This window comes from Monodelphis domestica, chromosome 1 (genome assembly GCF_027887165.1).
Source record: "Monodelphis domestica isolate mMonDom1 chromosome 1, mMonDom1.pri, whole genome shotgun sequence".
In the NCBI taxonomy this organism is placed as follows: domain Eukaryota; kingdom Metazoa; phylum Chordata; class Mammalia; order Didelphimorphia; family Didelphidae; genus Monodelphis; species Monodelphis domestica.
Genome location: NC_077227.1, coordinates 445,363,185 through 445,384,472, shown reverse-complemented (window position 1 = coordinate 445,384,472; position 21,288 = coordinate 445,363,185). Strand labels below are relative to the sequence as shown.

At 44.8% G+C, this 21,288-nt stretch overlaps 1 protein-coding gene across 4 annotated transcripts in view; it reads left to right on the top strand.

The window, feature by feature from the left end:
* ZNF423 (zinc finger protein 423) overlaps positions 1-10,226 on the top strand; it is a 441,008-nt gene extending 430,782 nt beyond the window's left edge. For all 4 annotated transcript variants that reach the window (XM_007474837.2, XM_016424091.2, XM_016424089.2 and 1 more), the window contains one exon: positions 9,531-10,226. In XM_007474837.2, coding sequence (XP_007474899.1) covers positions 9,531-9,560 — 30 coding nt within the window. In that variant the 3' untranslated portion in view covers positions 9,561-10,226. The remainder of the gene's footprint in view (positions 1-9,530) is intronic.
* Positions 10,227-21,288: the final 11,062 nt, after the last annotated feature.

Here is a 21,288-nt window from a genome sequence, read left to right as displayed (position 1 = left end):
CTTGTTGTCTGTGAGGTGAAGGGAAAAATCTCACACAGGCTTTCCCCTTCGTTCAGGGAGGCGCTGCTTCCCGCCCACCTAGGCTAACAATTTTCAGCGATTCTGTCGAGGCAAATGGAGGCCATCATTTTGGGGCGATTCGTGATGACCCAGCGGGCTGCTGTTTTGAGGGGGGATCAACAAGCACCCCACAAACCGACTCTTCAGTGATAGGTGAGGCCTCCGTGAAGCCACATTAGCACGGTCCGGGCTTTCGTGGGGTGGAGTGAAGAAAAGGAATGTGAACCCCAGACGTGCCAGCCTAGCATCGCTGCCCCGGCAGGGAGGAGGGATGTCACCTGGCTTTTAGAGGGAGCCACGGATATCACTCTCAGTTTTAATGAAGTGTATTAACTAAATTGTGTTCTGAGTATTCATTCAGCCCTGTTTATAGCACGCTCTCAAGTACGTTTACTGTTTGTCAGAAGTGCAAACTAGTGAACATATGAAGCTTTAAGACAGGCCATCTGTTCGTCTTAGACCCTTGGACGATTGTCAAACTGTTCTAAAAATAAGCCCACACAAATGACAAGGGGAGGGGGGACACAGGTGATTTTTTTCCTCTGCACCACACAGCAGAAAAGGGAAGAAAGCTGCCCATCCTTACAACCCAAGGAAATGGGGAGGGAGAGGAAGAAGGAAGGAAGAAGGGAAAAAAGGAGGAGAAAGAGAAGAAATGAGAATAGGTGGGCTATCCCATTCATCTTCTTTTCATCTGGTTTCCTCTCCTTTTTGGGTCATGATTTACCATAAGAACCTATCACCGTCAGGGCTTGTCTGGTACTAATTACAGATTCATGTTCTTCTTCACAATCCCAAACTCCCAATAGGGAATACTACTATACTAATCCCCCTGTGGCTTGAGGTGGGGTCCAGCCCATGTCCTTTGCTGAAGTAATTTCTTTATAAAGTCAAGGTGGCCAAAAAAAAGGTCTCTCTGATGGAGCTAGAACTCTCAAGCTCCTGGAACCATATGAAGGTCTAGAGAAGGAGGCAGGCAGGGGCTGGGGGAAGGAAATACAGAGTGGTGGTTTGTCTGCCCCTTGAAATAGGACTTGTGACAATGATGACAACTCTCATTTATACATAGGTTACTTCTAGCAGACTGTCTGACTTGAAATTGGGAAGACTCAAGTTTAGATCTCATCTCAGACACTTAGCTCTGTGACCCTAAATAGGTTACTTAAACTCTCTTCCTCAGTTTCCTCATTTGTAAAATGAGGATAAGAATAGCACAAGGTTATTTATTGTAAGGATCACATCAGATAATGTTATGTAAAGTGCTTTGCAAGCCTTAAAAGTATAATGGATTTTCCTATGGTGTTTAAGAGTTAGGTAATATACAAGTCTCTGAGTTAGACAATATCTCTCTATAGATAAGGAAATAGAGATGAAGTTATATAATTTTGTGACAAGAGTATTTTCCTTGTTGAGGCCTTAGTTTTCCATCTTCAAATGAGGGGTTTAAACTTTTGGTGATCTTTGAGGTAATTTAGAGCTTGATAGTCTATGATCCTGTGATTTGCCCACAATTAACAATGAACCAAGCTAGTAAATAAATGTCAAGATCTGAATCTAAGTTGTCTGTCCAAGCAAGGAAAAAGCATAGCTGTCAGTTCTTTAAGGCCACATCAGCAAAATAACATCTTGTGTGTCCTATACCATGTTAGGTGTCTCATGAGGACACAGAAGAGAGCGTTCGCTGCCTTCAAGATGTTTATATTCTACTTAGAAGAAAAAGGGCCTTTTGGGAAGCAAGCGTGTTGGGTATTCAGGTTTGATGTTGTCTTGCCATGTATTTGAGCAGTCAGGCAAGCAGAGCTTTGTTCTGGTTTTCCCAGCCTTCAGCCCAGAAAGCACCATGAAGGGGTGGGCTTTGCAGGTTAAGGCAAGGTGGTCCAGTTGAAAGAAAACTGAATCGGGAGTGAGAGAACTTAAGCTTCAAATCCTTGAACTGCCAGTGTGGCCTTTGACAAGTCATTTAGTCTCTGGGTCTTAGTTTCCTCAAGTGTCAAGTGAGTTGATAAAACTAGATCATTTGTAAGTTCCATTCCAGTTCTAAATTTCTGATCTCATAATTCTCACCCCAACAGGGGCCACCCTGAGACCCATCCATCTTGAAATATCCCTTTCTATGATCGTCCTGGAGAGATGGAAATGGTGGTTTGGTGGAAGGTAGAAATGGAACATAGGTTAGATCTAAGAACAAGCTTGGAGAACCACAATGTCAGGGGATGTAGGGAAGAAGCCAAAATGGGAGGGGGAAGATTCTCAAGCCTTCCTGACATGCTAGTGTGGTAGTCCTTGGAAAGAAAAAAATATAGTAAGTAATGGACATCGTTATGATTATCAACATGTCAGTCTATAACGTAGGAAGATTTTAGCAACACCACTCGTAGCATTTTCAGCCTTCACTACTGCTTATGTGGTTCTTGGTAATACTTTTCCCTCTCTGCTCATGAGATTTCTAGGAGGGGCTGGGATCAGTTAGTTTGGGCATGTCTCCAGTCTCCATTCTCTTCTGAGAGTTCAACCCTGGGCTAAGGGGAGAAAACTAGAGTAGAAGAATACCCAGCCCTGGCCTCAAGGTGCTTTTCTTGTCCTTGGAAAGAGGAAAAAAGGCAGTATTCTTTTTTGTAAGATGGGGGTGATACTTGTGTTTCCTAATTCACAGGGCTGTTGGGAGGAAAGTAGTTTGAGAATTGTGAATTATTATTCAAATATCACCAGTCTTCACCAATGTATACTTTCACTAAATTAATATTTAGAATGAGAAGACAGGACTCTTTTAAAGACCTTGATGTCAAGAAAGGTTGAAGACAAAAGGAAAAGGGCATGGCAGAAGATAAGTAGATCGATAGGAAAAAAACCAACATGAACTTGGACATAGAGATAGTTGAGGATAGAAGGGCCTGACGTGCTGTATTTTACGGGGTCACAAAGAATCTGACATGATTGAACAATAACGAAGTAATGTTTCTCAAGCACAAAGGAGCCATGGTCTCTGACTTCAGGGAGTTTACACTTTAGTTATAGGACTAAGGCATTGTGTCACCCCCCCCCCAAATTAGAAAAATGTAAAAGCAATATGCTAATGAATATATGTCCCCCCAAAACTAGAAAAACATTGAAAGTAATATGCTAACAAATATATGTGTAGAGAATGTCTTGAAGTGGGTGGGATAGGCCATAGACAGCTTCCTAGAAGAGGTAACCACTGTGTTGGCCAACACATCCTTCTATCTCCCTGGCTTTAAGCTTCCAGGTTGTTCTAGGGGAAGAGAATCCAGCTACTGGCCTGTGAGCTCCTTCCAGGTAGGAACCGTCCTATATTTATCTTTGTATCCCTCACTGCTCAGCACAGAGTGGGGGCTCAGAAAGTATTTTGAGCAAGTACAGCACAAAGCGAGCGGTTCCTCTTAGTCTTGGCTGCAGAGGGTGAAAAAAGAGCAATTTCTTCATCTCTTCTCTCAATCCCAGATGGGGTCTTGCCTCCCGAGGATGCTCATGGCTTCTGTTGGCATCCAGAGTGGCCTGCCAGCCTCCCCATGGTGTCCCTTCACCCATCTCTAACATATGGTCCTGGGGTGCGTGAGCATGGCTTTCCGAGGCAGTCTGTCTCCAGAACAGGCTTGTACCAAATACCTCGATCCACAGCAGATGCACAATTACCCTACAGACTGGATGGATTATGGCCTCAAACCATCATCTCCTCCCCTCCCTCTCCATCCCCCTCCCCACCTTTGCTGTTTTATTTTATTCACCTGCTCCTCTGTCGTACACCTGTGACTTGCTGGCAGGCAGGGAGAGCCCTGGCGTGAATGCCAGCCTCAAAGTGGGCCTTCCTCCACCGCCAGCCCCCTCCCTTTCCCCTCCGGGGCCTTTAGGAGGCCAGGAAGTGTTCGGTTTCGGTGTCGGTAGCGTCTTTAAAAACCGATTTTCCTCCTTCTCTGAAAGGGCTAAATATAGCACGGGTGTAAACAGAGAAATAGACATTAAGCCAAAATGCCCTTGTGAGAACCATGCCGGGTGGAAGGAGCCCTTTAAGAAGGCTTGATTAAGTTCCCCTATATCCCTCATACTGTAGCTCGAAGCCGTGGGGGGAAGGAGCTGCAGCTTCTTTTAGGGTTATTGAACTGTGTGAATTTTCAGCCGATCAGCGAGGAGTTACTTAGCACAGGTGTTTGGGTAATTGGGAGGCCCTGGATGACAAGGGGCACTTTTCGTCCCTCCAACCCACACTCCCACCCTGTGTGGGAGCCTACGCCAATTCCTGAGCCTGCCTGGCAGGCCTTCTCTTGCCTTAGTAAGTTTCGACAAAGACTTGCACTTATTTGGGGGACACGCAGGGCCTACCCCACTAATTTTGTCACGAAAGCACACAGTGCTTTGTTGTCTTGTTTAAATGTTCTTTGTGTGGGTAAGTCTCTTCTCCCCAGCTAGCCTTGGAGCCCCGTGAGGACAACGAGTGGGTCTTCTCTTTCTCTTTGTTTCTCACCTTGTGCCCTGGGCCTCACTTAGGATCTCAGCAAGAAGGAGAAGTAACTAGCATTTGGAGCTTCCAGCTGCTCTTTTCCTGTATCTTGTTTATGGACTTCTAGGGAAGAGGATCCAGTTTAAAAGATGCCACCATCTACTTTTATATCCTGTTCTCCAGATGTTTGGTCCATGCTCCTTGCCTCCATGCCAAGGAAGCAAGTGAGAACTGAATTCATGGGATTACAATGAAGAACCAGAAGGAATCCCTGAGTCCATTCAGGCCATTTCCCTTCATTTTACAATCGGGGTGGGGGCGGGGGGATGAAGGCCGGATTTGTCCCAGGCCATACTTGTCTTAAGTATCTTATGTGGGGTTTGGATCCAGGACCCTTGAATTCAGAACCATGGCTGCTTCCAGGCTCATTAATTTATAGATAGAGAACCAAGCACCAAATTACTCACTTTTCTTCTTCTGGACCTCAGTTTCTCCATGTATAAAATAAGAGAGTTGGACTAGATGATAAATCTAAAACTGAAAAGGGTCTTAGAGGCCATATATCTTGTGCCCTAAATCATATAGACAGTAAATTTCAGAGGTGGTATTTGCACTTTTCCAGGAAGTTACTCCGAACATCTTTGATCTCTGTTCCCTCTTTTTCTCTCAGTTTTTCCCCCTTCCCCTGTCTTATTGTTTGTCTCTGTTTCTTGGTCTCTCTCTCTCTCTGTCTTTCTCCCTTCCTCCCTTCTCTTTCCACCTCTGTCTCTGGGTGTAAAAAGAGTCAGGAAGACTTTGGTTTTATTGATCCTGATGACCCCCTGGGCAAGTCACTTAGCTAACTCAGTGTCCCATTTCAGTATTTGCATTGGTAGAAGAAATTCCCACAATGGGAGTTCACTCTAATGAATGACACCAAAGGTTTTTTTAATATACTATATAAAATGAAATGTATTATTTCCATTTTAGTAATTTCATAAGATTGGGATAAAGAAAAGGATTTAAGAAATTCCCCTATATCCTTACTCTACTCCCTTCTTGTGAAATGCTAATTATTGGGAAGCCACAACTTAGGTCTGTAGCAGGAAAGCTAATCCATGGCATGATGCAATTTGTTAGCCATCTTTGGATTCTGAAGACTGGAATTTAAATCTTGGCTCTGCCCTTTTCTTATTCCCTATGTCATCCTGGGCAAGTCATCCTCCTTCTTTGGTCCTCCTCTTTCTTTTCTGTAAAATTCCAGAGATTAAACTCAACCTCTCATCTCTTTACGAGTGCTAAATCTTGTGTGTGTGCATGTGGGCATTTCTTTTTTGTGTATGTTATATACATAGTGTATGTATGTATGTATGTTTTAAAGATAGACCTGCATCCACTCAAATTCTCTCATCCATCGCCTCACTGCGGTGTGGAGGTAATAAAGGGTTTGCAAAGAGCAGGCCAGTGGGGCACATTTTCTGGCAGCTCCTATCAGACTGGAAAGCATCCATTCCACTACAGGCAGGGCGATAGACTCTGTATCTGTTGTCTGAGGACCAGTCTTTGGAAGTGTGAAGAGTCTCATCCCGACACTAGCTACAGTGTGGGGAATTGTTTCGACCACCGTCACCCTCAAAGATTGTCCTTTAAGTCATCGAGTACTTCTGCCAAGCACCTCTGAAAGCATAGATTGTGGGAGTGCTGAAGCAGAAAGATCCGTGCTTTCTTCAGGAAACAACAGCATCTGTGACTGGCCATGACCAGCCCCTGAAACAGGTTTTCCAGAGTCTTGAACAAGATGATGAGGGATGCTAGGTAGGCTTTGGATAGACAAAGAGAGGAGAGCTTTCTAGGTAGAGGGAACAGCATGAGCAAAGGTACGGAAGCAGGATGGAGCTGGCATATCTGTGTTGATTGAGGTGGAAAGGGTAAGAATAGGGGAACGGTGAGGTCACTTTTGTGCTCCTGCTCACCCCGAATGGTGCCAGCACATCCTCCTCCTCCATCAGCTGTGGGCCCAGCATGCTTGTGGGCAGGAGAGGCTTCACTCTGAGAGCTTCATTATCAGATTTAAAGCCACATACCATTCCTTTATTGACCTGCCTCTTGCAATCAATGCTAGAGCCACACAGGTTTGAAATCATGTTTCCTGCCAGTGGAGTGTGCGCCCTGGATCCAGTGCTGATGGTGCATTATTTCCTAAATGACACCACCAAAATGAGGATGAGTCCGTTCTGGCACGGCGGGGCCAGGATTCGATCCCACTATGGCGAACTTGTGGTCCCTTTGCCTTTATTATTATTACTGGTATTCTGCACAACCTAAAAATAGAATCCTAACAAAGTGAGAGTGGAATGGTCATTGTTGCACTGAGCTAAAAGCAAGCTGGAGAACAAGGAGAGGACCAAAAGTAGATTGGGATTTTTTTCATTTTTCCCCACTGAACCCCCTGATATATGTGTATATGTGCACACACACACCCCCTGTTCCTTACCCAAAACAACCCACCCCTCAGTTTCCCATCGGGAGGGGGGGTGAGGTCAAGCTTTTTAATTATGTTGGAGCAGTTTGTCAACGGGGCCAATAATCCATTTACAGTAATAATTCTATTTAGTGACTTTCTTCTCTCCCCTCTCCATATGCCCTTTGTTTGGAGATGCTGGTTCTTAGCTGACCAGTAAATCGCAGGATCTTCTTATCTGCAAAAATGGAATTATGAAAAAGGAAATTGAGTTTCCAGGTTCCCCTGTAATCTGGTTCTTTCAGAAGATGAATTTGGGTTCTGGATTGAAGAGGCATGTTCATATATTCCCCCTAAATAATAATCCAGTTTAGCCCATAAAGCATGTGTCATGATTATGTTGCCTCTTTGTCTTTGGAGGACTAGAAGATGCACTTGGCCAAAGTGAAGATCATGGGATTTAAAAACCAAAGAAGTCATTGGAGAACATCTAATCCAGCCTCCTGAATTTTTAGAGGGAGAAACTCAAATGCATAGAAGGGAAAATGAATTGTGCAAACTCCTTTCATTAGTGTTGGTGCTGGGGCTCAGAACTCTAATTTGAGGTCTATTCTAATTCTAGCCTGCTCATTTAGAATTCTGGCCTTGCCACCAACCAACCAAGGGGACTTCCCCTCCTGGGGTCTTCATTTCCAGCTCTGTAAAATGAGCAGTTAAACTATTAGTCCTTTAGATCCCATCCAGCTCGAATATTTTATAGTTCTGCCATGGGTGATCAGGTTTTTAAAAAGACAAATGAGTACCACACACTAATTCTAGTTAGTGTTTTCCAGATAAAGCACATTATTTTATCTAAGGTCCTGGTTGTGGATTGAAAGTTGCAGGTGCTTAATACCAGTGTTTTCTTGGGTATGTCACCTAAACTGCTTGGACCGCAGTTTCTTCTCTTGTAAAATGAGGGGCTAGTGAACTACCTGGCTTCAAGAGGGCCGTTTCTGCTCTAGATAGAGGATCCCATGTTCCTCTGTTCAAATTGTCTAGAGTTTCTCCTGTGCTGAAGAACTTAGAGCAAGCTTTAGGAACTCAACACCACTTCTGACACCTGGTGGTCAGTTGGTGGCGCTGCATGCTCTGGAAACTACCCGGGCTGTAAATGGGGTCAGGGCTACCTGGAGTGTCCTGGCCCATGAATGGAGATTCATGCGTTAACTATTTTCACAAGACAGTTATCATTAGATGGATGCCATTATGGTAGTCCTGCAAAGTCCTCTAGAACCGAGAGGCTTTTGCTTCTTTCTCCTTCCTGTTTCTGTGAGATTTATAACATCAACCTAGACATTTTTATAAGTAGTATAATGTAAATGAGTGCAAAAAGACCTGGATGTGTGGCAGGAATCCCGGATCTGCCGACAAGCTGTGGGATCACAGGGAAGTCACTCTCCTTCCCCGGGTCTCAGTTTCTTCTTCTGTAAAATGAAAGGGGGTGAACCAGATGACTGCTAAAGCCCTTTTTGACAAGGATAATTCATTGATTCCAAATAGATGATTTCTGAAAGGGTAAAGCACCAGATTGTACTTCGAACAAGGGAATAGGTAAAACGGATTCCCTCTTCATTTTGTAGACTTCTCCGAGGCCAATGGGGCCAGGTTAGGTCCCTTCTTGGTCCAAATAGGACCTGGTTACCATCTATGAGGGGCTGTGCTTCTGCCCCTGATGGAGCTTCCTCCCGGTGCTGGGTGGGGAGGCACCATTCCCCCAAGGAAGTAGAAGCCGTTTGGTTGAAGGCTCCAAAACCCGGCTCCTAAATTACATCATGATTTATTTCTCTCTGGCACAAAGCAGCATGACCGGATCGTAATACTTCCCTCCTCGAGTCGACGCGATTCTGGGATGGCAGGTGCTGGTTACAGCCCTGCTCGAATGCGGAGAGCCCAAGCACAGGGGTTGTTTACCAAGCCCCACAGCCAAGGCTCCCCATCCTTTAAAAAGTGCTTTTCCTTCAGGGTGACACGCCAATGGTTTCTGTGCTGTGGGTACAGCTCGGCTGCAACTGCTGAAGTGTTTCTTGGATTGAGAAGTGCAGGGCGCAATCTGGTGCTTCTCCCTGCCAGCCCTCGGAGCCACTACCGGGAGAATAAAAAGGGAAATGTGGCGGGGAGGTCTCAAGGTGATAAGAGATTTATTTTCCTCTTAATTGTTACAGCAAAGATAATTCCCAAGGAGGGGAAAAGGGGGGCCCTTTTAATGTCTCTTCCCTCCCCTGACGTTGCCTCTTCTCTCAGAGTATTCATGTCCCGATGGTCGTACTTGACTGGTCTCAAAAAGAGAGAGAGAGAGAAAGAGAGGGCGAGAAGGCGCCCAGGTCTGTGCCAGCATTAACAGATCTCCGAGTACAAAGCGAATGTGCTGGATTGGCAGCCGTTACTTACGAGTCCTTTTTCTTTATTACATTTTGTTTGGTAATAATTGAGAAGCTTTTATGCGGCGCTCCGCATAAATGGCACTGAGTAGGAGGGTATGGACATGCTTTCTATTATTCTGCCCCTCATGCGTGTCTCCTTTTCTCGTGTTTCCAGAACCACACGTTGAGCCAGCACGCGCAGTGAGCTTCTGGCACTACAGGACTCCTCTCTGCAGAAGACTTGACGGAGACACAGTGGGGAGGGCCATTTGAGCATTACATCCAATCAAAGTGTCATTTGCAACCCAGATGTAAAACTCTAATGATTTGGCCATGAGGCGCTGCTATTATAAGCAGCTGGAAATGAATATTAATGGAAGAGATTAAAAGTATTCCATGCTCAGTATTTTTTATTGTCCCGCTTTAGCTAGTATACTTTGAGAGCTTCCGCGGCAGACTACGTTTCTAGCGTTAGAGAGATCGCTTTTTGGTGCTGTTGTCCTTCGTTGCTTCCTGTATTATATTGATAGTTTCCCCCCTAAAAAAAAAATTAAAAAAAGGTTAGCTGTGATTTTTTTTCTGTTCTTTCTTTTCTTTCTTTCTTTTATTGTTGCTTTGTTAAACTCCTTTTTAATTGCAATCCTAGGTAATTGTGCATTGTGATGTGATTGCTTGGCTATCGTCTGAATATTCCTTTTTAATTTTTTAATTAAAGACTAATGCTTTGATTGGATTTGCCAGTTCACCGGACAGTGATTAAAACTATGTAATGAATATAATCGGTTTCAGTGCAACTGGATGGTCTGCTTTTTAAATGTGACTTAATCTGATTGCAATAACTAGTACAGTTCAATAAAGGGAATACATGCAATTAGCGTCTTGGTGTTTGAATCTGGGCCTCGATCTGCAAATGATTTTTTTTCCCTGCACCTGTGTGTGTGTGTGTGTGTGTGTGTGTGTGTGTGTGTGTGTGTGTGAAAGAAAATGACAATAATACTGGTTTCCCATCGGGAGGGCTAGGGATAAGGGTGGAGGTGGATGGAGAATGTTCATAACCCATAAAAGCTGACTGAAAATTGAACAGGGCAACAAAATACACCTCCCTCTCCCCTGTCAGCAGCTCTCTGTCCCCCTGGTGGTGAATGACCATGTGTACCCTCTTCAGGCCAAGCTCAGATGGCTGTCACAGGCTCCAGGCCAATACTTAAGTCCCCTTGCCAAAGAACAATCAATCAGTCCACAAGCATTTATTATTAGAGAATTTACAGTGCAAAGGGACCTGAAGCATCATCTAGAGCGGGTCAGCCTTCTTATTTTACATGGGAAGGAAACTGAGACCCAGAGAGAAGACGGAGCTTACTGAGGTCACACAGCTAACTCCTAGCAAGTAGATCTTCATTCCAAATTCAGCACAGAATGCAAGACCCCTACTTATGAGGATGTGATCCCAAAAGCAGGTAAGTGGCCACAGAGGGCCTTTGTGACCTGAAAGAATTACTGTTTCCAAAGGAATGAGATGACTTCGCAGAACACATACCCATATGTAGAGTCACTTCTTTCAGTCTCATTATTCTCATTAATCTTCCTCCTTTTAGGAGGCAGTGTGGCTTTGTGTTTCAAGGGCTGCCTTCAGATCAGGAAGGCGTGGATTTGAGGGTGACACCCTCTCCATTCTGGCTATGTGATCCAGAGTAAGCCTTACCTGATGGGTGCTCCTTGTGATTTTCTAAGTTACAGATGAGTTGCACAAGCTTGGTCAGTTAAGCTAGGTGTTCCCCACCATGGTAAAACCACAGACCCATCCTGTGTTCCTGCGACCCTCAGGGGTCCTTCCCTGCCTCCCATGTTACTCTTTATGGTTCTGTTTCCTAGATTCAAAGCTGGAATATCAGAAACTGCCTCTCTCTCCCCCCCCCCCCCAATACATTTTCATAGGAGGCAGGAAAATGCACTACTTAGCTCTGGAGCACTGGAATAAAAGAATTGGGCAGATGATCATAATTATTATTACTGTCATATCTAAAAATGTGATATTATAGAACAATTTTTTTAGCCTCTCTGCTTTCATTTTTTTTGTGTGTGCAAGGGTGATATCTAATACCCTTTTCACTAAAGGACTGAGTTAAATACTAGCAATAAAGTGATCGTTATTCTTTATATACACTCAGTGATCTTTTAACATTTTTTATACCTCTGTCATTATGATTTCAGCAACACATAGAATGCTGTGGATAGATCTAATCACACTCCTTCCCTGCTCAGAAATCTCCCAAAGCTTCTAATTCCCCTTCTGGTAAAATATGACTTCCTCAGCCTGGCATTTAAAGCTCTCCACTCTCTTATTCCAACCTGCCTTTCCTTTTTTATTCCAAATTATTCTCTGTGTCACATTTTATGTTCCAATGGACTCCCCTGATGACATGGATTTGTGTAGGGAATTCCCTCCTCCTCTCCCCCCATACACACACCAGTGTATCCTCTCATATATATTTGGTGAAATCCTCTTATTTCAAGTTCTAGTTCAGATGATCATTTCCTCCATGAAGTCTATCCTGGTATCCCAGCTATATGCAATATCTCCAATTTAGATCCAACACCTATTTATCAGCATTGGCTGTGGGTTCATTTAGCTTAGGTCCCTGGTTAGGTCTGGACCTGGTTAAATCATGTTTTCCTCCCCGTCTTTGGTTAATGAGGTAGTAGCCTCAAACTTAAGAATCCAAGAACCCAACCTCTCAGCTACAAGGTTCATCTTCACTTCAGTGACGATCTATGAATCTCACAAGTCACACAACCTCTCTAGGCTTCAATTTCCCCATCTGGCGAAAGAGGACAGTGTCCTGGATGACCTAAAATTCCTTCTGCTCTAAATAGATGATCCTATGATTCTATGGTTTTCCCACTAGAGTTGGGAGATGAAGACTGTCTCAGGAAGTGATTGCATTATTATTATATTTTTTAAAAACCCTTACCTTCTATCTTAGAATCAATACTGTGTATTCATTCAGAAGGCAGAAGGCAGCTATAAGGACTAGGCAATGGAAGTTAAGTGGCTTACCCAGGGTCACACAGCTAGGAAGTATCTGAACCCAAGACCTCCCATCTTCAGGCTTGCTTTTCTATCCACTGAGGCACTTAGCTGCCCCTTGGTGATTGTATTATTACTGGAGTCAAACAGAAAACACAATCTCAAAACTGGAAAGGATCTTAGAACATAAAATCATCAAAACTGAGAGGGAGCACAAAACAGAATGTCAAGGCTGAAAGGATTTTACAACAGAATGGTAAAGCTGAAAGGGAACGCAGAAATCATTTGGTCCAACTCCCCCTCCTAGTTTGTCAACGAGGAAATCGAGAATCAAGGAAGAATACTTCTGGTGGGGAGTGTGACCAGGGAAGATCCCTGTGGCTTAGGCAGCCAAAAACTCAGAGTGAGACAAACAGAAAAACAGAAAGAGACAGTGATGGAGAGAAAGACAGTGATAGAGACAGAAAAACTGACACGACAGTGATGGAGAGAGAGACAAAGAGAAAAAGACAGACAAAGAGCGATAGAGACAGTGATGGAGACAGAAAGAAAGACAGAAAAACAGACCCAGAGACAGTGATAGAAAGAGAAAGACAGACAAAAACAGCAAGAGACAGAGATACACAGAGAGGGAGAGAGACAGAGAAAGAGAGAAAGTTACCAGGGCATGGGCAGGGCAGCTGTCAAATCTCTTGTTCTTCCTGGTGGTTAGTGGAGGATGAGGAGAATCTCAGGACCTGGCCGGTTATTGAGGAGTTGAGGAGTGGGATATGCTTGAGGACCTTCAATCACCAGCCAGCTTAGTTGTGGCCCCTAGGTTCACTCCTCTGGGAATCTATGTATCTCCAACCAATGATTCACATGGGAAAACTACTGGAGGAGTTGGCAGGAAGGAGGAATTGCCGAAGCTTAAGGCAGCAATTGTATTATTATCCCATTGTTCTGGGTCATGGCCCATCGGCCCATTGTGCCCTTGTCTGGAAGTTGGTTTACAAGGTGAGAAGAACCAGGACCTGATCGATGTGGACCACGTGTTGCATGGCCTGTGACTCTGTGTACACTTGGGGGTCCAAAGGAAATCTGGCTTCTAACAAGGTAAGAGTTTTAATCACAAAGAAAAATCTATAATAATGAAATCTTCTGGGCCTGCTCTGGCCCACAATGGTCTCTCTGGCCTCTGAACTCAGAGCATTTAGGACCTGCACATCACTGTAGAACTGAATTACATACTTCCTTGTGACAGCTCTTCGATGGATATCTTGTATTATTGATATTTAACTTTTCCTGCCTGTTAGTTTGACCTAGTCACCTACACAATAAACTCCTAGGGGGCTGGGACCTCATCTTACCTATCTTTGTAGTCCCTGGACCCCACACTGGCTTTGTACAGGGTAGGTGATCAATAAAGAATGGTTAAATGATTGACCAATAGCACAAAAGATTTATACAGTTCCTTTCAAATAGCTATTGATTACAGCTGCATATTATTTCTTGTAAAATTTTTTTGGCCTTCAAGGATCTTCCAACTAGTACTAAGGCTTTGATCCCAGCCACCATTCCTTATTCAGCCCAGACAACTTTCCATTGTGTCGGTTCAGGGAGATGGAAGAGGGCTTCCTGGAGGAGGCAAGCTTGGAAGCCATCTGCTAGATAAGAGAACTGTCTTCACCAGCACCACAACTCACATCCACCCCTGATCCATAGTAGATCCCCAACAGAGTATAATCAATAATAATAGCTAACATTCATATATCACTTGTTATGTGCCAGGCACTGTGTACGCTCTTTATTATTTCATTTGAACCTCACAACAGTGCTGGGAAGCAGATGCTATAATTACCCCCCTTTAGCAGATGGGGAAATGGAAGTTACGTGACTTGCCCAGGGTCACACGGCTAGGCAGTGTCTGAGGCCAGATTTGAAGTCAGGTCTTTCTGATTTGAGGTTTTACACTCAAGATGGCCCAATGGGCCACCTTAGCTGAACTAGAGATTGAAGATTCCAGCCTCCTCGTTTTTTGGAGGAAGAAATCCATGCACAGAGCGCAGAAGGGAAATGTCTAAAACACTTAGTAAGTGGTAGAGATGGAATTTAAACTCAGTTTTTTCCAACTGAAAATACAGAGCTCTCCACTACGCTTCACTGCCTCTAACGGTGACATCATAACGGGAAGAACAGAATTTAGCATCAAAGTGCCCTTGGAGACTCCTGTTTCATATTCTCTCCATAGTAGCCAGTAGATGGTAAGAGGTACTCAGGTAGTAAAAGAATACGAATCCTCTCCCTAACCCTCTCATACTTCATGTACCCTTAACTACCTCTTTCCCCTCTTTCTGCTGCTCTGGAAGGTAGAGAACCTTTTTAGCTAATTAATAAATTTGTAAAGCACGTACCCTGGCCGCCCTCATCCCCCTCCCGCCAGAACCTCGGACTCATCCTCTGGGGCCCCGGAGCAAACAGGAAAGAAATCTCCCCCTCAGAGGCACCTTCCTGCATGGGAGGGGATCCGCAGTACAGAGCATTCAAAATAAGATAGAATCCTGGGCTGCATAGGATCCCAAATTAGAGCCAGAGATTGCTTTAGAGAGTTCAGATATTCCCAATCCCTCATTTTATAGATGAGGAAACTGAGTCTGGTGAGGAGAAATAATTTGCTCAGAGCCATCCAGCTAGCAAGTAGCAGAACTAAGATTCACCCTTGGGACCTCTCTGGACCCAAGGTGCTCCCCAATTCTCTGCGTTGTTTATTTGTAAGAAATACAACACTGTGTTTCACTATGCAATTAAAGTTTGCTCGGCTAAGGATAGAAATGAGTTTCATTCCTCAAGCGTATCCTGAACAGGGAGGAAGGCCAGGGGAAGACTTCTGAAAGTCAGGGGGAATCTCAAATGGTATTTTTTTTAAAAGAGAGGGGGGAAAAGCATGATAGATACATTTCAGATAATTGAGAGTTGACTGTAAATATCGGTCCATATTAGCATCTGCTTTGGATTGTAAGCTCTTTGAGGGTAGGGGTTGGGGCCTCCTGATGGGCCAGAGCAGAGCCCAGCCCACTTTCCTGGGCAAACAGGGAGCCGGAGTCCCTAGAAGTTGTCTCCATTAGCTTGGCCCACCAAGGCCTTTCTGTGGGCTTCTCTCCCCTGAGCCCCAACTGGTCTAATTTCAGGTGCTTGTCTAATTCATGCCGCAGGCTGCAGGCAGAATGTAGTTAGAGATGTATTGCTGTTAACTTATTTGTGGAGTTATTAATTACTGAAAGGCGCAAACCGTGCTTCTTTGCATAAAAATATGTTTGAGCAGTTTCTACTTAAACTTTAAAGAGAACGTTAATCAATTTCATTTTAACAAAATGACCTTAAGCAGGGAAAAAATGATGTTATTTGCCCAAACAGGCAAATTAATTTCCCTCTCTTGAGAAATCTGGAAAATTTCCAGAAATAGCTATGTATAATTTACACCTGCCCTGGTCCTTCCTGAGTTCTTGGCCCAGCCCGACCCAACTTAAAAGACTCCCAGCCGCTCATTTGCCGAGGCAGCCACGAGACCCTGTCATGCCTGAGAGAGAGATCTGCCCTCTCGCACCCTCCCCCCTCTAGTCTCCCCAAGTCTGGGCCGTCATTCTCCCCTCTTGGCCTTTGACTGAGACCCCGAGAAGGCAGGCGCGAGTCGAAACGGAGGGGTGAGGCGATCTCCGGGAGCTCCGTTCCCGTCAAGGTCATGAAGAAAAAAGCCGCCAGGAAGGGCAAGGCCCTGCAAGGGACTGGGGCTTCTCAGCATGAGGCATCTTGGGAATGGCAAAGATGGAGCCACACAGCAGGTAATTATCCTGCCAACCTCCAGGCTTTGTTCAGGAGGCACGTGACGGAGCAGATGAACGGTGGAGTGGTAAGTTTGCTTATCCTGTCTATTTCCATTCCCCTCTCCTGCCCCCCCAAGGAATTACAATGACAGCGGTGTGTCCGAATGTTAAAATGTGGTCTATGGTGATTACATTCGAGGATGCCCTATTGCCGTGGTGCACGCCGGAATGAATCCTCCGCTGTGACATCGAGAAGCGGCCTCGGTTATTTCTGTACAGGACTGAGACTTTGGAGCCCGTCTGAGGAGGGTGGAACGGGGAGGAGGACTCCGCCAAATCCTTCCTCCGATGCTTTACCGTCATGTCGGGGGGACCTGGGGCTCCCCGAGGCACTGCCGGTAGAATCGAGGCCGATCGGTCTCTACCATTTTGGAAAACCCTTCCAAGATGGGCCTGGCAGTTTATCTAGGGTAGGTGAGTCGAGGAGCAGCCAGGCTAAGTAAAGCCACAGAGGGCCCAGGGAGTCGCAGGTTCTGGAAGTCCTGAAGTTGTGAAGGAAGAAGGCGTGTTTGCTGTTTTAATGAGGGAAACCCTCTATTAGTGCAATGGATAGAATGTAGGGCTTGGAGTCAGAAAGACCTTAATTGCTATATGCATCTGGGCAAGTCCATTAACTTCTCTCAGCCTCAGTTTCCTTATCTGTAAAATGGTGATGATAATAATAATAATAATAGTGCTGACCTTGTAGAGTTGTGAGGATGAAATGGGCCAAATAGCTAAAGCATTTTGTAAAAAAGCAATCTATAAATATAATGATGATGATGATGATGATCACCACCACACACTATATAGGGACCATGGTTTGGACCCATTCTGACCGAATCTAAGGAGAAGTGAATGCTCTATAAATGAATTCTGCTCGAAGCTTTTCAGACCTCAAAATACTTTATCCTTTGGAAAGTATTTTTATGTATGTTGGGTTAGTTGTTTTCTAAATGAAGGGGTGGTATTCCACGGCCCCTCAGGTCCATTCAAGCTCTAAAGACATGATACTATAAGGAGGAAGAGAGGCCCAAGCAAAAACTGGCCATCTGGAGAGGGAGAGGTCATTTCTCAGCTCTAGGCCTCAGCCTTGGCTCCTATAGAATGATAGACAAATGAGGTGGACGGGATAGGTATTATCCCAAGGACGCTGTAGACAGGATTCATGATTTATGCAGGACTCCTCATGGGTCTGAACTCCTGGAAATCGGTGCTGGTTTCCCACCCTCGCCCAACCCTCTTCCTCGAAAAGCAATCTGTACAGGCCTGAGACTTTGGAGCCCGTCTGGCTCCACGCTGTTTTGGCGGCGTGAATGGAGGGCTGACCTTGGGCTCCACAAGACCTGGGTTCGGATTTTCTTTGGACATGGGTGACTGGGCAAAGCCCTTCACTTGCCGGGGCCCTTGGACGTTTCCTTTTTTTTAAACTACTCTAAGTCACAGATGAGAGAATTTCCGTACCAGAAGTTCTCTCCACAAAAGAAGAGATGGTCATCACTTCTCAGATAAGAAAACTGAGGCTCAAGGGGTCAAATGATCTGCACGAGTTACACGAGTCAGAGGTGGAATTGGAGCCCAATTCCTGTGGATTCCAGAGTTCAGATTCTTTCCACTATATCGTACTGTCTCTTCCCCACGGTCGGGCAACAAGATAATTTCCGAGCTTGGTTTCAAGCCCTTTCCATAAACCACAAGTCACGTCTGCCCTCCAAAGACCTCGGATCTCAAAGGAGATTAAGGCCCTTTGCCAGAACGAGTCATGCTTTCGTCTCACAAGCAGAACTCTTTCGAGTAGAGTCCATCTCTCCTTTGTTCATGTGCAGCAAACGGGGGATTCTTCAAGAACTTTTCTATTTCAGTCCCTGCAAATGCTAAACCAGACTGAGCCTCTGGCACGGTTTGGCTATTGGCTCAATAAAGAATGGCTCCCCCAAAACCACTTCTTCCAGAACACTGGCTCAGCCAGAATGTCCGGGCAGTGTTATAGAATAGACTGGGAGCCCGAAGCCAGAGTTAGAATAATAATAACCGCTATCATTTCAATATCACTTTGGGGATCTTCCCATCAACCCTATGAGGATGGTGCTGTTATGATCCCCATTTCAGACGTGAGGCTGAGAGTTTAGTTGAGTTTCCCAGGGTCTGACGGGGTCTAAGAAAGGATTTGAATAAAGTCTTCCAGACTCCAAGGCCTGTTCCTATCCTCTGTTCCACCTGATTTACCTCTAACCCACTCACTGTGTGACCATCAGCAAATGTTTTTTCTTCTCTGGGCCTCAGTGTCTTACTCTGTAAAAATGAAGAGGTTGTATCAGCTCTGACCCTCTATATTTTTGTATTTCTATGCAAGTGCTATTTCACTGTTAACTATTATTATTATTAGGAGGAAGAGGAAAAGGAGAAAGGAAGAGAAGGAAGAGATAGAGGAGGAAGAGAAGAAGAAAAGACTGGAGCTGGAGCACTCTCAGATCAGCCGCAGGCTTTCAACTATATGGTCTTGCCCCATTATTCTAGGAGCCAGTGCTGTAGCCTAGAGCTGTAAAATGATTTCTCCTTCCCCAGGTGTGCAGAATTTTGCTCCAGCCTCTCCTTTGAACTTAAAGTCTCATAGGATCATACATTTAGAGCTGGAATACACCTTGGAGATAATCAAATCCAACTACTTAATTTTTAAATTAAAAAAAAAAATTTAAACCCTTATCTTCCATCTTGGAATCAATACTGTGTTTTGGTTCCAAGACAGAAGAGTAATAATGGCTAGGCAATGGGGGTTAAGTGACTTGCCCAGGGTCACACAGCTAAAAAGGTGTCTGAGGCTAGATTCAAACCTAGGACTTCCCATCTCTGTACCTGGCTCTCAATGAATGACTTCATTTTAAATTTTATCTTTTATTTTATTCCAGTAACAAATGTCCACGTAAGTTTTCCAAAATTACATGATTCACGTTGTCTCCCTTCCCATTCCTGGAGTTGACAAGCAATTCCACTGGGTTATATGTGTATTATCACACAATTACTTCATTTTAAAGATGAGAAAATGGAGACCCATAAAGGTGAAAGGACATGCACAGAGTTCTAATAAGTATATAAGTCAGTATTCTCATATCCTATTTTCATTTACCTGGATCCCCTCATATTAGGCTAATTTATGTACTTCCCTTCCTCTTATTAGATTGTAAGTTCTTTGAGAGCCAAATCCGTGCCTTCTGTCTTGGCCAGTGGCCCAGTAAAGAATGTCCCCAGAAAGCCACCACCTCCATAGCATTGACTCAATTTGTCTAGCCAGTGGACCGAGGGCAGCTTTTCATGTAAGAGGCTCTTACTACTGACTGGATTGAGTGGCCTGGCAATAAAGTGACATAGCTCTTCTCCTTGGTCTTCCACCGTCCTTTCTCCCCTGCCCCCTGCCTAAGCCTTTAAAGCTGACTGGGGTACCCAAAGGGGTGGATGAGTAGCCAGGGTCATGGTGGACAGCAGGGAGTTGTGGATTGCTTCGTGGGGGCTGAAAAGGTTTAGGAACCCAAACTATTTACTGGGATCTGAGGGGGACTTGTTGATATTTAGGGTTACAAAAGCTACTTAATCCCTCTTGTGCTTCATGAAATTCTAGCGGTCCATTCTACCTCAGTGACATCTGGATCTGGCACTGGCCCAGGCTAGACCAGGAGATGAGCCGATGGAATCCAAGCTCAGAAAGGGAGGAATCTGGGTTCCATTCCTGTAAGTTCAAGGAACAAAGAAACCCACAGGTGGGTGTAGACGTTATCATGCTTGGCATTTCCCATAGCATTAGGGTCATTGGGTAGCTTCAGAGCCTTACTCCATGGAATAGTACACAATAAATAGCTCCTAGTCCAATCTAGAGGCACCTATTATTCCTGTCATCCTGAGTGTTCCTGGAGGAGCCCCTGGGAAGTTTTTTGTGAGCCAATTTGCATCCCAATACTTTTATTCAACACTAATCAAAAGCAATGGCTTTATCCCTAGTGGGTAATAATACCTAGAGTTCAGAATACGAAGGAATAATAGCAGGATAGTGACTTGGCCCAGCACAGTTTCTAGCTAAGCTCCATTAAAGAACAGTGACAGTAATCTAAACATGAAATGTGAAGGAATGACAGCAGGGAATGACTTGTCCCTGGATCACGTCTATCCAAATACTATGAAACAAAATAAGAAATGCAGCAGCAGCAGCAGCAGCAGCAGCAATAGTAATAGCCCTCTGTTAATCATTAAAAAATAATAGCAAGATAGTGGCTTGTCCTGGGACCATCTCTAGCTGAGCCTTTTGAAATAAAAGATGAAAACAGTTGACAGTAGAGGCAGGAGGGCACCATGCACTGAGAGCTGGTCTGAAAGTCAAGAAGACCTTGGTTCCAGTCTTATTTCTGACACCCCCACCCCTAGCCCCACACATCTGGCCTTCCCTTAGGAGACTGTAAGCTCCTTGAGGGCAGGGACTTCCTTTTTCCTCCTTCTGTATCCACACTGATAAGCACATAGTAGGCACTTGGGAAATGTTTATTGATTGATTTTGGTTATTTGCTTTTGGACAAGTCATGAAACCTCTCAGCGTTCCAGACAATTCTCTTAAGTTTATAAATTGCAAACTGGTCTCTTATTGGCTTCTCCCTATCCCAGTGAAATCGAAGTCCTGGCCACAAATCGCTAACATTTTTCAAGGTTTGCAAAATGCTCAGGTGTCCCCATGTAACAAAACAGGGTTCCCCTGTTCCCCCTGGCTACACATCCATCATCTTATTTCTAGATATTTACAACATCCCCATGAGGTATGTGCCTTTAGAGGTTTTATTTGATAGATGAGGAAACAGAGGCTCAGAGTGATCGATTACCTGACTTGCCCAGGGTCACACCGCTAGAAGAGGTCACAGATGGGTTTGTACCCCGTGTCCTGGCTGGCTACCACCAGTACACCCTGCCCCATGGCACTTCAGACAGGAATCCCCTTGGAGGCCCCTTTCAGATAGATGCTTTGGGAGACACCTTGCAGAAGTCAAGAGCCCTGAAGACAGCCTTCCCAGGAGCTCCCGTGTCCCAAGTTT